Source organism: Salmo trutta, chromosome 32 (genome assembly GCF_901001165.1).
Source record: "Salmo trutta chromosome 32, fSalTru1.1, whole genome shotgun sequence".
In the NCBI taxonomy this organism is placed as follows: Eukaryota; Metazoa; Chordata; class Actinopteri; order Salmoniformes; family Salmonidae; genus Salmo; species Salmo trutta.
In genome coordinates, this window is record NC_042988.1 from 29,017,068 (window position 1) to 29,031,253 (window position 14,186).

General features: G+C 42.3%; 1 protein-coding gene across 1 annotated transcript in view; it reads right to left on the reverse strand.

The window, feature by feature from the left end:
* Window positions 1-9,792: 9,792 nt before the first annotated feature.
* mosmoa (modulator of smoothened a) overlaps window positions 9,793-14,186 on the reverse strand; it is a 36,581-nt gene continuing 32,187 nt past the window's right edge. Inside the window, exon 3 of the mRNA XM_029728654.1 lies at window positions 9,793-11,640. Coding sequence (XP_029584514.1) covers window positions 11,456-11,640 — 185 coding nt within the window. The 3' untranslated portion in view covers window positions 9,793-11,455. The remainder of the gene's footprint in view (window positions 11,641-14,186) is intronic.

Below are 14,186 nucleotides of genomic sequence, written 5' to 3' on the forward strand. Positions count from 1 at the left end.
AGCTAACTAAAGTTAGCACCTAGCTAGAAATTGTAACATATCATACGTTTAGCAAATTTGTAACATATTGTATATTTTGCAAATTTGTAACATATTCTATGTTTTGGAAAATTCGTAACATATAATACGAATTGTAATTCATAACATATCATACGAAATGGATGATGGACATCCACAAATTAATACATACCATACGAAACGAAACGTAACATATCATACAAATGGAGTGTCTCCACGTACAGAATAATACAAAAGACTCTGAGACCAGGTTGCTGTTCTTGGCAGGCATGATCTATTCTGTTGGGCTTCCACTAAAACGTGTAGGCCCAAAGAGGGTTCATATAGGCTACGTTTTCCCCATCCCCTCTGGTAGGCCTATTGGTATTTTTTATAAAGTCCATAACCCTGCCATTGTGCACAATTACTGCATTAAATATAATATACTCTTATTTCCACAAGGTGCTTGCTATGCATTGTATCAATGCACTCTAAAAAGAAAAGGTTCCTGGGGTATCCTTTACGGCTTCTTCAAATCAAAACAATGGGGGAACCCCTATAAATTCTTTGAAGAACCCTTTAAAGGGGTTCTTATTATTAATGATACGCATAACAATAACACAATATTTTAGTTGTCAGTGCTTATTATGATTTTAGTGGCAAAGCAGCATAAAGAAATCCAAATATGAGGTAAACTCCCAGCAGAGTCCCAAGTCCAAAGGGTTTATCCTCTGGCGTGTTGATGTTAATGTGTTGATGTTCTCTGTATCCATAGCCATAATGATTTTGCAGTGAGTGGTGATTGAACAGGTTTCCTGTTATATTCATCAGAGGTGTAGGGAGGGTGAAGTCTGTGAATCCAAAAAATAGTAATTATACATAAGATTAACAAAACATGCACACAACAGTATTCATACCTTGGTTTTTGTGTTAAATGTGAATGAAAAAAACTGTTTTGATGATGGTTTTCATACACGTACCCTGTCCATATTGTAGAGGCCTATTGGGTTTTCATTGAAGAGGTAAGGGAAGAGGATGGTACATGTGATCTGCATAACATACCAGTAAACATACCTTTGTATGCCTCCTCGTCTGTATACCTGTAGACACAGACACAAAAGTGAGCAGTTCAGTCATCTGCACCCAATACAGCTAGCCTTCACCATATTCTTACAGCCTACACATTCTTACCTCTTTGTTGTTGATATCCATTGAATTGTGTCCATTTTCTGTTTTAGAAAGATTTGCACAAATATGAAAAGATAGATGGTATCATTACAAAACAATATCCATTTAGATCATATAAGGGACAAAACTTACCTTAAATTGAGGAGATCTTTACATTGTTCAGTTAAGTGCCTGCACCTGCTGTCCTTTCAAATTCAAATCCTGTTTCAGTTAGGCAGTTAGGTTCCTGCAAGAACCCTCACCAACTAAGGAGGTTCCTCGCTGAACCCCAACTCCTATGTGGTTTTTGGAAGAACCTTTTGGGGGCAATTTTCAGTGCCAAGAACACTAAGGATCTTCAAAGAACTTTGAGGATCTTAGAAGAACCCTTGTTGAACCCCTAATTTTTAGAGTGTAGGCTACAGCTTCCTGACAAATTTACTACAGTGACCTCTCTCCTCACTGCTGCTTGGAGAAGGAGAGACTGCTGCAGCCTGGCTGGTATTATCTGCTCAGGTGAACTAAATCGAGTTGGAAGGCCATCAAATGAGCAGATGGGCACAACGTTTCCATCTAAGTGCACTTGGCAGCACTGACACAGTAATCTATCACAGTCAACAAACGTGAAAGCCACAACGCATAAAAAGCATGCATTTAGCAAGAAAAAACATTGTTGCATTCAATTACAACCTTTGAAAATGAAATATTATTTCCTGTGAGATTGTGTTCCTACACTTCCCACCCACGTAACGTATGCCCCTATACATCAGCACCTGTCAGTGTGTAGGCTATAACATCTACAGAGAAGATATCAGCACCTGTCAGTGTGTAGACTACAACACCTACAGAGATGATATCAGCACCTGTCAGTGTGTAGGCTACAACACCTACAGAGATGATATCAGCACCTGTCAGTGTGTAGACTACAACACCTACAGAGATGATATCAGCACCTGTCAGTGTGTAGACTACAACACCTACAGAGATGATATCAGCACCTGTCAGTGTGTAGACTACAACACCTACAGAGATGATATCAGCACCTGTCAGTGTGTAGGCTACAACACCTACAGAGATGATATCAGCACCTGTCAGTGTGTAGACTACAACACCTACAGAGATGATATCAGCACCTGTCAGTGTGTAGGCTACAACACCTACAGAGATGATATCAGCACCTGTCAGTGTGTAGGCTACAACCCCTACAGAGATGATATCAGCACCTGTCAGTGTGTAGACTACAACACCTACAGAGATGATATCAGCACCTGTCAGTGTGTAGACACCTACAGAGATGGTATCAGCACCTGTCAGTGTGTAGACTACAACACCTACAGAGATGATATCAGCACCTGTCAGTGTGTAGACACCTACAGAGATGGTATCAGCACCTGTCAGTGTGTAGACTACAACACCTACAGAGATGATATCAGCACCTGTCAGTGTGTAGACTACAACCCCTACAGAGATGATATCAGCACCTGTCAGTGTGTAGACTACAACCCCTACAGAGATGATATCAGCACCTGTCAGTGTGTAGACTACAACCCCTACAGAGATGATATCAGCACCTGTCAGTGTGTAGACTACAACACCTACAGAGATGATGTCAGCACCTGTCAGTGTGTAGGCTACAACCCCTACAGAGATGATATCAGCACCTGTCAGTGTGTAGGCTACAACCCCTACAGAGATGATATCAGCACCTGTCAGTGTGTAGACTACAACACCTACAGAGATGATATCAGCACCTGTCAGTGTGTAGACTACAACACCTACAGAGATGATGTCAGCACCTGTCAGTGTGTAGGCTACAACCCCTACAGAGATGATATCAGCACCTGTCAGTGTGTAGGCTACAACCCCTACAGAGATGATGTCAGCACCTGTCAGTGTGTAGACTACAACACCTACAGAGATGATGTCAGCACCTGTCAGTGTGTAGACTACAACACCTACAGATATGATATCAGCACCTGTCAGTGTGTAGACTACAACCCCTACAGAGATGATATCAGCACCTGTCAGTGTGTAGACTACAACACCTACAGAGATGATGTCAGCACCTGTCAGTGTGTAGACTACAACACCTACAGAGATGATGTCAGCACCTGTCAGTGTGTAGACTACAACACCTACAGAGATGATGTCAGCACCTGTCAGTGTGTAGGCTACAACACCTAGAGAGATGGTATCAGCACCTGTCAGTGTGTAGACACCTACAGAGATGATATCAGCACCTGTCAGTGTGTAGACACCTACAGAGATGATATCAGCACCTGTCAGTGTGTAGGCTACAACACCTACAGAGATGGTATCAGCACCTGTCAGTGTGTAGACTACAACACCTACAGAGATGGTATCAGCACCTGTCAGTGTGTAGGCTACAACACCTACAGAGATGATATCAGCACCTGTCAGTGTGTAGACTACAACACCTACAGAGATGATATCAGCACCTGTCAGTGTGTAGACTACAACCCCTACAGAGATGATATCAGCACCTGTCAGTGTGTAGACTACAACCCCTACAGAGATGATATCAGCACCTGTCAGTGTGTAGACTACAACACCTACAGAGATGATATCAGCACCTGTCAGTGTGTAGGCTACAACACCTACAGAGATGATATCAGCACCTGTCAGTGTGTAGACACCTACAGAGATGGTATCAGCACCTGTCAGTGTGTAGACTACAACACCTACAGAGTAGTATGGAGCAATTAACAAAACATTTAGGTCACTAATATATGCCATTTAGCAGACACTTTTATTCAAAGCAACTTAGTCATGCGTACATACATTTCACATATGGCAGTCCACAGCAGGATTCAAACCCACAGCCCTTGGTGGTGCAAGCACCATGCTTTACCAACTGAGCCACACAGGACCACAGGATATTGGGAAAAGAAAGGGGAATACCTAGGCAGTTGTACAACTGAATGCGTTCAACTGAAATGTTTCTTCCGCATTTGAACCCAACCCCTCTGAATCAGAGAGGTGCGGGGGGCGTTTGCCATAATCGACATCCACGTCTTCGGCACCCGGGGAACAGTGGGTTAACTGCCTTGCTCAGGGGCAGAATGACAGATTTTTACCTTGTCAGCTCGGGGATTTTATCCAGCAACCTTTTCGGTTACTGGGCCAACGCTCCTACCCGCCAGTCTATGCATGTATCAATGTACCTACATTCATTAACCTCTATCTAGATATATAATGTCATTTTAATGATGTGCTTAGGATATATATGTGTAATGAATGGTTAATATTATAGAGTTAGGAATAATATAAAAATGTTACCTTTATGAAGACAAATGTAGAGTATGCAGGAATTAAAACAGTCAGTTCATGAAATCCTTAAGCAGTGGATTTTATTTTGGTACAATTGCTCAATAACACAAGTACAGGTGATAAAAAGGAGTTCCATGTTCATAAACCACAAATCAACAGAATAATACAAATAAAAACACATTCTGAAAAGTTAAAATCCCAAAATATATAAACAATTATAACCTGTGATATTTCCCAGACATACACCACAAAAAACATACATTGGTGATTATTACAGTAATTCCCCAGCATTTCCGGGCAGAGAAATACCAAATAATGTTCAAAATTGACATCGACTTGAGTGTGCTTCATCGCTAAAGACTCTTCATTTTAGTCCCATTGAGGAGTCAGTTGTTTGTACAGTGAACATCTCTCTCCTTGATAACCTCAATGTGGTCTGCTAATAAATCTATACAGACAAGATGCAGGTTGTTTCCATCATCAAAGCAATGTACCATTTTGACTGATATAGGCCTATTGTGTGTGTGTGCGTGCATGCGTGCGTGCATGTGTGTGAATCTGTGTTGGTATAAGTAAAGACAGCAGAAAATATATAGGGACTGTGTACTTGATATGGCCCTATGAACATTTCATCAGTAGAATGAATCATCACTCATCATAGAAGTCAGCTATTCTTCCACAGTTCTCTGAGCTCTCTATAAATTATACAGATTTATAATAATCATTTGATGGGTGCTTATATTTGTCCTATTTCACACCAATACAAGTGTGTATTAATACGCATGTGTGAATTGGAAATGTGTTTTTTGTATCTACCACTCTCCCTGAGACACTCAGAGAGTGGGGTCACGGACAGATTTTGAAAATAGATCCATAACATGTTCTTGGTGATTGGGTATCCTAATATGATCAGATTGTGCTCCTACTTAAAATGTAACATTATGTGGAGAAAAATAGGCTTTATATTCATCAATATGAAAAAGGACCCATCATTATTATGTCTGCATGGTGTTGCTTCAGGCCAATCTGATTGCAGGGTTTCAATTTGATTACTTTCTGAGCTCTCAATGAATCAAGCTTAATTAATTGAGCTCTTAATTGCGATTGAGTGGTCAATTTAAGATTAGCTCTTTGTTCAATTCATCACCACACGACTGTGATGCTTTTAGTCAAGTTCGCAACTGATTCATCTTAATTAACGTTAACTAAAAACAAATATTCTTAATTGATAACTAATTTGCATTCGAGAATGGTCTCAAACACTCTATACATTTCTCCCGCTGGTTTTAATCATATAAAACTGTTTTAAAATGGTTTCAGCGTGAATATAGATCTCCTCTGCAAACTGTTTTACCAATGACTCATTCCAAGCACGAGAATGTGGCAAACATAGAAATAGAATTCCTAGAAGAGAAAATGGCATTCTATTTTTATGATGGCAAATGGATGGATTGGTTAGTCACAGATGAGCTGAGGGACCAGAGAGAGCCTCTGACCGTTTGAATCCAGCCAGCACACCCACACTGCTCTCAGATCTGTCAGGGCTCATCAGCCAGGGCTCATCAGCCAGGGCTCATCAATCAGCCAGGGCTCATCAATCAGCCAGGGCTCATCAATCAGCCAGGGCTCATCAATCAGCCAGGGCTCATCAGCCAGGGCTCATCAGCCAGGGCTCATCAGCCAGGGCTCATCAGCCAGGGCTCATCAGCCAGGGCTCATCAGCCAGGGCCCAGAGGGAAGCCTATGTAATTCTAGGCTGGGAGACTCATCCTCAAACCTCATAACTTGTCACTCAAACATACACACACACCCACACATAGACATAGATAAGGTACCTGCACATGCGCAGATGCATGCATGTGCACACACATACACTATGGCTCTGTTAAGGCTTTCAGCTGTCATTTAGCTCAAGCTACTGAGAAAAACAACAACATTGTACCAACAGAGCAGAGCAGAACACAAAGAGAGGGGAAGAATCTCAGATGGTGAGGGAATGTGGGTGGAAAGAGTGTGTGCTCAGACAGAGCAGATAAACAGATTAGACACGTACTGTATGTAGATGAGTCACCATTGAGGAGGAACAGATGTGGCTGCTGTTCTCTATGCATGTAAAGCTGTTCTGCAACAAAGTCATGGTCCAGTCTGAAGGCAACCATATCAGATCACTCCATAACAGAATCAGGGTCTGGAATTTTTTCGGGATCACGTGATGTCACCTGGAAAACCTCTGAACCTAAGTTATATACTAGGCTATACACTCTTAGAAAAAAAGGTGCCATCTAGAACCTAAAAGGGTTCTTCGGCTGCTCCCATAGGAGAACCCTTTCAATAACCATTTTTGGTTACAGGTAGAACCCATTATGTTACAGGTAGAACCCTTTTGGCTTTCATGTAGAACCCTTTCCACAGAGGGTTCTACATGGAACCCAAAAAGGTTATACCTGGAACCAAAAAAGGGTTATCTTATGTTGACAAAGAACCCTTTTTGCTAAGAGTGTAGACTAGGCCCAGAGTTGTTACTGGTCAGGTCACATGGTCAGGAAAAGCTTCCTGTCTCTGGTTGACTGAACTTAATCCTTAGGAGTCAAAGCCCATATTTAACCTTTTTTTTGGGGCACTAATCTTTTAACTGGTACCAGGCTACCCTCAGATGCGTCTTGTGTGGGTCATAGAGCAAAACAACCGACATGTTTATGAGATTCTCACCTTTCCGTGTTCGTGAGAGTCTCACCTTTCCACAGAGGGGTCATGTTAGTGTGTAGCCAAAATTGTTTGGACGCTACAGACAGAAGTTGGCAGATTGGCGGTACCGACTTCTGACGAGTCCCGTGACGATTGTGGGGGTCGTAGAGAACACAAAACGGAGAACACCATCGTGAAAGTCTCATCTTTCCATAGAGTGGTCATAGAGTACCACAGTATGAGTCATAATACCCATAAAACCTAGCAGTCAAACAAGGAAATGGTTGCAATCGTTTATCCACCATTCATTTTTCCCCATTGGAGATTTTAGAAACACTTAAAATAAGGGCTGTTTCGTATAGGCTTACCCTGGCGTGACATTTTGATAACCGTGTAAATCTCTCTAGGACAAGGTGACTTTTATCAATATATTCGCCTGTATTTACGCCCCTCACCCCCACAAACATGAAATGCTAATTAGCTGCTAATATGGCTGTCAAATATCTGCAAATGCCATGATGATCTGGACAAAACTGCCAAATCAAGGCAAAGGTAAGAATCTCTGGATTAACTATGTTAGATAAATGTGGTTACATTTCTTTGACAGTATAGCTGTTAGCAAAGCTGTCAGCTAAAGATGACGCGCAGGAGCTTGCAGGGATTTGTAGTCTTGTATGGTGTCTACTTTGATGCTAATTAGCATTTTCGAATCTGAGAGTAAATATATTGATTAAAGTTACCTTGTCTGAGAGAGATTTACATGGTTATCAAAACGTCACGCCAGGGTAAGCCTACACGAAACCCAGCCCCTATTTTAAGTGTTTCTAACATTCCCTATAGGAAAAATGATTGGAACCATTTCCTTGTTTGACCGCTAGGTTTTACGGGTATTATGACACCTCCACTGTGGGGCTCTATTAGTTTGGAGGCCAAACCGTTTGGACACTACAGACATTTTCGTGAGAAGACCGGGATGTGTCATTGTCTGACAAACACCGCTGTAGCTTGGCCAACTTCCACCGCAAATGCTCCATCTTAAACAGACAGATTTTGATGGGGATTTGTTTATTATGCTAATTACATTTCCACAGGGGCACAGACATAGACTCTAGGGGGTCAATCTAGCTGGTAAATTAATTTGAATGGCAAAATGGCAGACTTCACCTAATACCCAAATAAGAACCAGCTCTCTTTATCCAAACAACCAGATTTTGGACATTCCTCATTATAAAATGGCCCAAATGGCACACTATTCACTATATACCAACAGATCAGGAAAGAGGGTGCCATTTGATAGGGAATGGAGTGCCACTTGGGATGCAACCTAAATGTTTTGCTCTGGTGTGAAGTTTGCTCCATCTGTTGTTATCCAAGGAGAGTGAAGCAGGTGTTACTAAAGACACTTTCATGGTTTAACTTCATTTTAAAATACTAATTTCTTACTCTCAGAAAAGAACTTGTGCAAACCTTGGACTGTTGGAAGTGATTGGTAAATGTGGCCCTTTATTTCCGTTCTTTTGGATTTAATTGAGAGTATGGATCACATCACAGGCATTGATTAGTTTCAAGATGGTTGACAGACAAGATGCTGTAATTAGATGGAAGAGGAGCCTTGACTATTACACCTGTAGAGCTCATGTCTTTATTTGCATAGTTTGTGCCTTTTATTCTATACAGTCAGATGATGTTAGTGACTAGTGTCTTGCTAATCACTTACCCAAACAGTCAATGTGCACTTCCATATAATCAGATTAGCATTTTGCTGTGGATACATCATTCCTTTTTGCACTGTAAATAATTAGTGTTTGTAAATGATGGAAGGCAAAATGTAATCAGTTGCATTATGTAAATCTTTGTCCATTCTTGGCTGGACACTGAGCACACAGACTTCTGAACAAAATCCACATTTAACAGAAACATGAATGCAGTATGAACACGAATGAAAGGTCACTCATAGGTTTGACTGTAAAACTTAACGGGAGATTAAGTCAATTCAAAGGTGAATATGGCAAGCACTGTTAAAGTCTTGAAAGAAACAACTTGAATCAATAGTGGCGGAGTTGGGAGGGTACTGTACGTTTTGTTCTTCACTAACTTCACTGGTGCTCATTTCCAGATGAACAATAAGCACTTTACAGGCTGACTGAAAACATATAGCCCTTCAACTGAGATGAACCTTGGTTGCCTCTGTCTTCTACATAGGTTTGTGTTGAAAAAAGTGCAATGTCTTAAAACGTTCAGATGGGAAGGCCATTTGGAGATGGCACATTCTTCTACAGATTATCCCATAAGAAACTGAAAAATATATAACTGAACCCCCCCCCCCAAATTAAACAATTTTTGTGGTAAAATAAATAAATAAATAAGGAGGTCCTCTGGATTATTTTATATATTAGTTTTACATAACCTTTGAAACAGGGAGGTTTCTCCTACTGAACATCGCCCTGGTTTTTGTCATTGCCTTTTATCAGAGACTGGTGTGATTGGCTACTCCCTAGCCAGTCAAAGACACTAGTTGATAAATTACAAACCAGGAAACACATAAACCAGCTGACATGGTGGCCCTCGAGGCCTGCAGCTGAAACTAACATGTTGAAACAGAATAAACATTATACAGTATGTAGAGTGATTGTGTCAGACTCAAACACATCCGTCTTTTTTCTCTTTTTATTCAGTGAAAGATAAATAATTTGCGTTGATCACAAGCTTTATGCCTAGCCGCCTGATCAAGACAATACAATTTCTTGAGAACTCATCGCCATGGTTTGGAAAACATAATAATAGTAGTTTGAATAAGAAAAAAATGAGGTAAGAAGTAATTTTTTTATACATTTGTGGTGCCTCTTCTGCTATTAGCTATACCGTTGAATGCACAGTGCTTCCTAAAACAGAAATTCTGATCATGGCACAACAACAAATCAAACTAGGAACCAGAAAGGGCTTCTTCACAATCCATATTATACAGACCAACACAAAGAAAAGCTGAGCAGGAATGGAAATGGACAACAAATACTTCACCATGACTTAGAGATTGAGCCCGAAACACGTGTGTGTGTTTGTGTGCGAGTCTTTTGTGCATCTGTTAGTGTGTGTGCGTGTGTGTTTCACAGGCATCGGGCACAGCACAGTAGTGAGGCACAGCCCCACAACGACCTGACCTGCAGTCCCTGATGCCTTTTATTACTATTTTACAAAGCAAAACATCCCTCCTGCCTGATCCCATCCATGTTTCATAATAATCCAGGTGCTCTCAGTCTTCATTCACTTTTTCCTTTCCTGTAGAGCAGCTGGTAGGTGCTTGACTTACTGTGTGGTGCCTGGCCAATTAAGGAACCATGGTCGTCAGGGCCTGGGGTCCTACCCTCCCCTCTCTGGAACAGTGCACCTGTCTAAATCCCCTGGATTATATGGGTCATGGTGCTGGGGTTAAGGTTAGGGTGAAGATGGAAAGGCCAATGTAGCAGTCCACCCTCCCTCTTCCAAAGGGGACTTGCTCATGCCCAGCAAGCTAGGATGCCACCTAGGATGTCATCTCAACCAACCTTCCCCCTCTACCCCAAATAGCCCCCTCCCTAGTTACTGCCTAACCATGGCTGAAGTGACTCATCCCAGGCCACACATGGGGAGGCAGAGAGACAATGACCCCATCAGCAGCCTCTTAATATACCCTTACAGCTCCTCCAGAGGTTTGTTGGCCCAAACTTCACCTCAAACCACCTCAGTGAAAAAGGGGGAAAGGAGAAAGCAACAACCCCAAAAAACACTAAATGGAAGAAACCAAAACAACTGAAATAGTGTAAGAAGCCAAAAATAGCAACAGGAACGGTTGAGATGACAACAGTTTGTTTTCTCGCTGGGCAGGAAGGGTGAAGTGGAGATCCTCCCAAAGGTGTGACGTCAGTTACTGTCGCCGTGGCAACGGCAGGGGGTTTGGGGAAAGAACCCCTCCCCACCCCTCTTCACCCCCCCATGGAGCGGACTGGTGTCTCCCGCATCGCTCTCCAAAGTGCAACAACAACAATGTAAAAATAACATGTTTTAAATAAGCAAAGGCAGAGAGGGAAAAAAAGCCTGAGTCAGTTCGACAGCGTCCATATTTGTCCGTGTCTATTCATCTCAGTTAGTTTGTTATTCCGCGTTAACCGTCCCAGCTGCATATCGTCACACCGTCCGTCAGAGACATCTCATCCCTGCTTTCTGGCCAGTGTTTTTCTTTTTAGTCGTCCATTTTTCTTCTCCTCCATTTTATTGATCTCCTTTGTATGTTTTTCCTCGGCCCCAGCTTAAAGTCCAGGTGGCAGAGCGGTAGCCGCAGTCAGCCGGGCAGGCACACCTTGCCTGCGAACAGCAGTCCCACTATGGTGAAGAAGATGGAGAGGACAAAGAGGACGTAGGAGGAGCCCACCACCGTGTTGTTGGGCAGCTTGTATGGCTGGCCACCCACCTCGTTGATGTAGAAACCGATGGGGAAGATGAGCGCCGCCATACAGAACAGGATCACTGGGGGGGAGAGAGATAATGTTAGACATGTTGGAATTGTTTTACTATTTCCTGTGGTGTTTGCTACACTGGAGACCGCTCCGCTTTCAATTAGGATGAAACCTGGGATGGATTGGATGCTTGTCAACCAAATCTCCCTCTGGGATAATAAAGATTGACTTGATTTGTTAATTGATTGAGTGACTGACTAATTAATTGATGAATTTAATGACTGAATCATCACTCGTCCTCAGTAGGCCTACATACTACCGCACAACGTCACACACACTACAGAACCAAAACACTCGTCCAAGGCCCCAGACACCATCACGCCTCAACCCTTTTACATAAATAGACCTTAGCTGTGATTGAGACACTCCAGTCTCACCACCGTGAATGTACCAAGGCCACGAACACACTAACCAGACCATGCAGGCTTTCAGAAGAGCTCCAAAACAGACAGGCAGACGGGACGCTCTTCGGCATAGGATAAATGGGGCCTTTCAGTGGGCTTCCAAGCAGATCAATGATCAGAGGGAGAGAGAGAGATGGAGAAATGGATGGAGAGGGAGGAATGGAGAGAGAGAGGAGAGAGAGAAAGTGTGTGTGTGTGTGTAGACGTGTTTAACTATACTTGTGGGGACCAGAAGTCCCCACAAGAATAGTAATCAACCAAAAAAATGGAACAACTGCGGACAGTCCCCACAAGGTAAAATGCAAATTTCTAGGGGGTTTAGGTTAGAATTAGTGTTAGGGAAAATAGTATTTTGAATGGGACTGAATTGTGTGTCCCCACAAGGTTAGTTACACAAGACTGTGTGCGTGTGTGAGTGAGTGAGTGAGTGAGTGAGTGAGTGAGTGAGTGAGAGAGTAGGAAAGAGAGAGTCGGAGAGAGAGAGAGAGAGAGTTGGCGTTGTAACAAACTGAGGCAATTTTATAATCCACTCAGCAAGAGGGAGCCGAGACCAGGGAGCATCTCTCTCTCTTTAGACCGTCAGGGCAGCGGATAGAGAGGGACTCAGGACCTGATCAAGAGACACAAACACCAACTGAACACCCACACATGTACGCACAACATAGATTCTGTGGGCTTTGAGTGAATCTGTCCATCTGAGGCAGTGTTACTAATCTGAAAAGGCAGAGCCAAGGACTTACACATACACTATAAAACATACTCAAAAGGTAGTATAAATATAGAGTTGAATTACTTTAAAAGGTTACTTTAAAAGCTAATTCGATATACTGTAACTTAATCACTTAGGCTAACGCTAATTCAGTGGACATGTGGTGGTCTGCTGTGAAATAACTTCTCCTCTCCTCTCTCCTACATGGTAGAGTATCCGTGTTCTCCCCCTGTCAGCAGCCATAGAAGTGCCACCCCATCACAAACACTGTCACATCATGACGGGGCCGTATGAGACATACCAGGAGCTATAGGAGAGAGACTGCAGACATGTTCCCCAGGTATGTCCTACTAAGCGCTAGCTAGCTAGCTAGCTAATATACCAATACGGAGAGCTAGCTAGCTACAGTACAGTCTACTGAGAGCTAGCTAGCTACTGGCTAATGTACCATATATAAACAGCTAGCTAGCTACTAGGCTAGCTATTGTAGAATCTACTGAGATCGTTTCTGTACAAGCTACTGAAAACTAGCTACAGCGCGATAGAGGCTACCCAAAGATAGCGGAGAGCTTGACAGTCATTACAGACGTATGGACCATGAAAATAGGCCACCACTTACTTAATGTGGCATCCTACTCCGTGTCAAAAAAGCAACAAGTATCATTAGATAAAAAAAACAACAAGTAAAAATAAATAAATATATACAGCACCAGTCAAAAGTTTGGACACTTACTCATTCAAGGGTTTTTCTTTATTTTTACTATTTTCTACATTGTAGAATAATAGTGAAGACATAAAATCTGTGAAATAACACATATGGAATCATGTAGTAACCAAAAAAGTGTTAATCAAATCAAAATATATTTAAGATTGCCACATTGTATAAATGATTGGAGACAGGCGCAGGAATACATAATAGGGGGTTTTAATACTCCACAAAAAATACAACATGCCATGAAAAGGCACGGGGAAGAAGCCCAAAAAACCCACATATACAAAAACACAGGGATGTAACCCAAACAAAAGAGCGAGGTTAAACCTCTAATAAGTATACAGGACGAGACCCGTAATAATAATACACAGGACGAGACCCGTAATAACAAGTGCACAATACACGCAGCACGAAAGCTGAAACAACAGAGCACAGGTATTCACAAGACCGACGGACATGGGAACAGTAACCGACCAAGACAATGGTGAACAGAGGGCACATATATACAATTACTAATCAGGGGGAATGGGAACCAGGTGTGCGTAATGAGACAGTTCAGCGATGCCTAGAGGACAGTGACGTAGACCTCTGGAACTGGTGCACGGAATGAGCAGCAGTACCGGGGGGATCTGTGACAAAGATTTTAGATTCTTCGAAGTTGCCACCCTTTGCCTTGATGACAGCTTTGCACACTTTTGCATTCTCTCAACCAGCTTCACCTGGAATGCTTT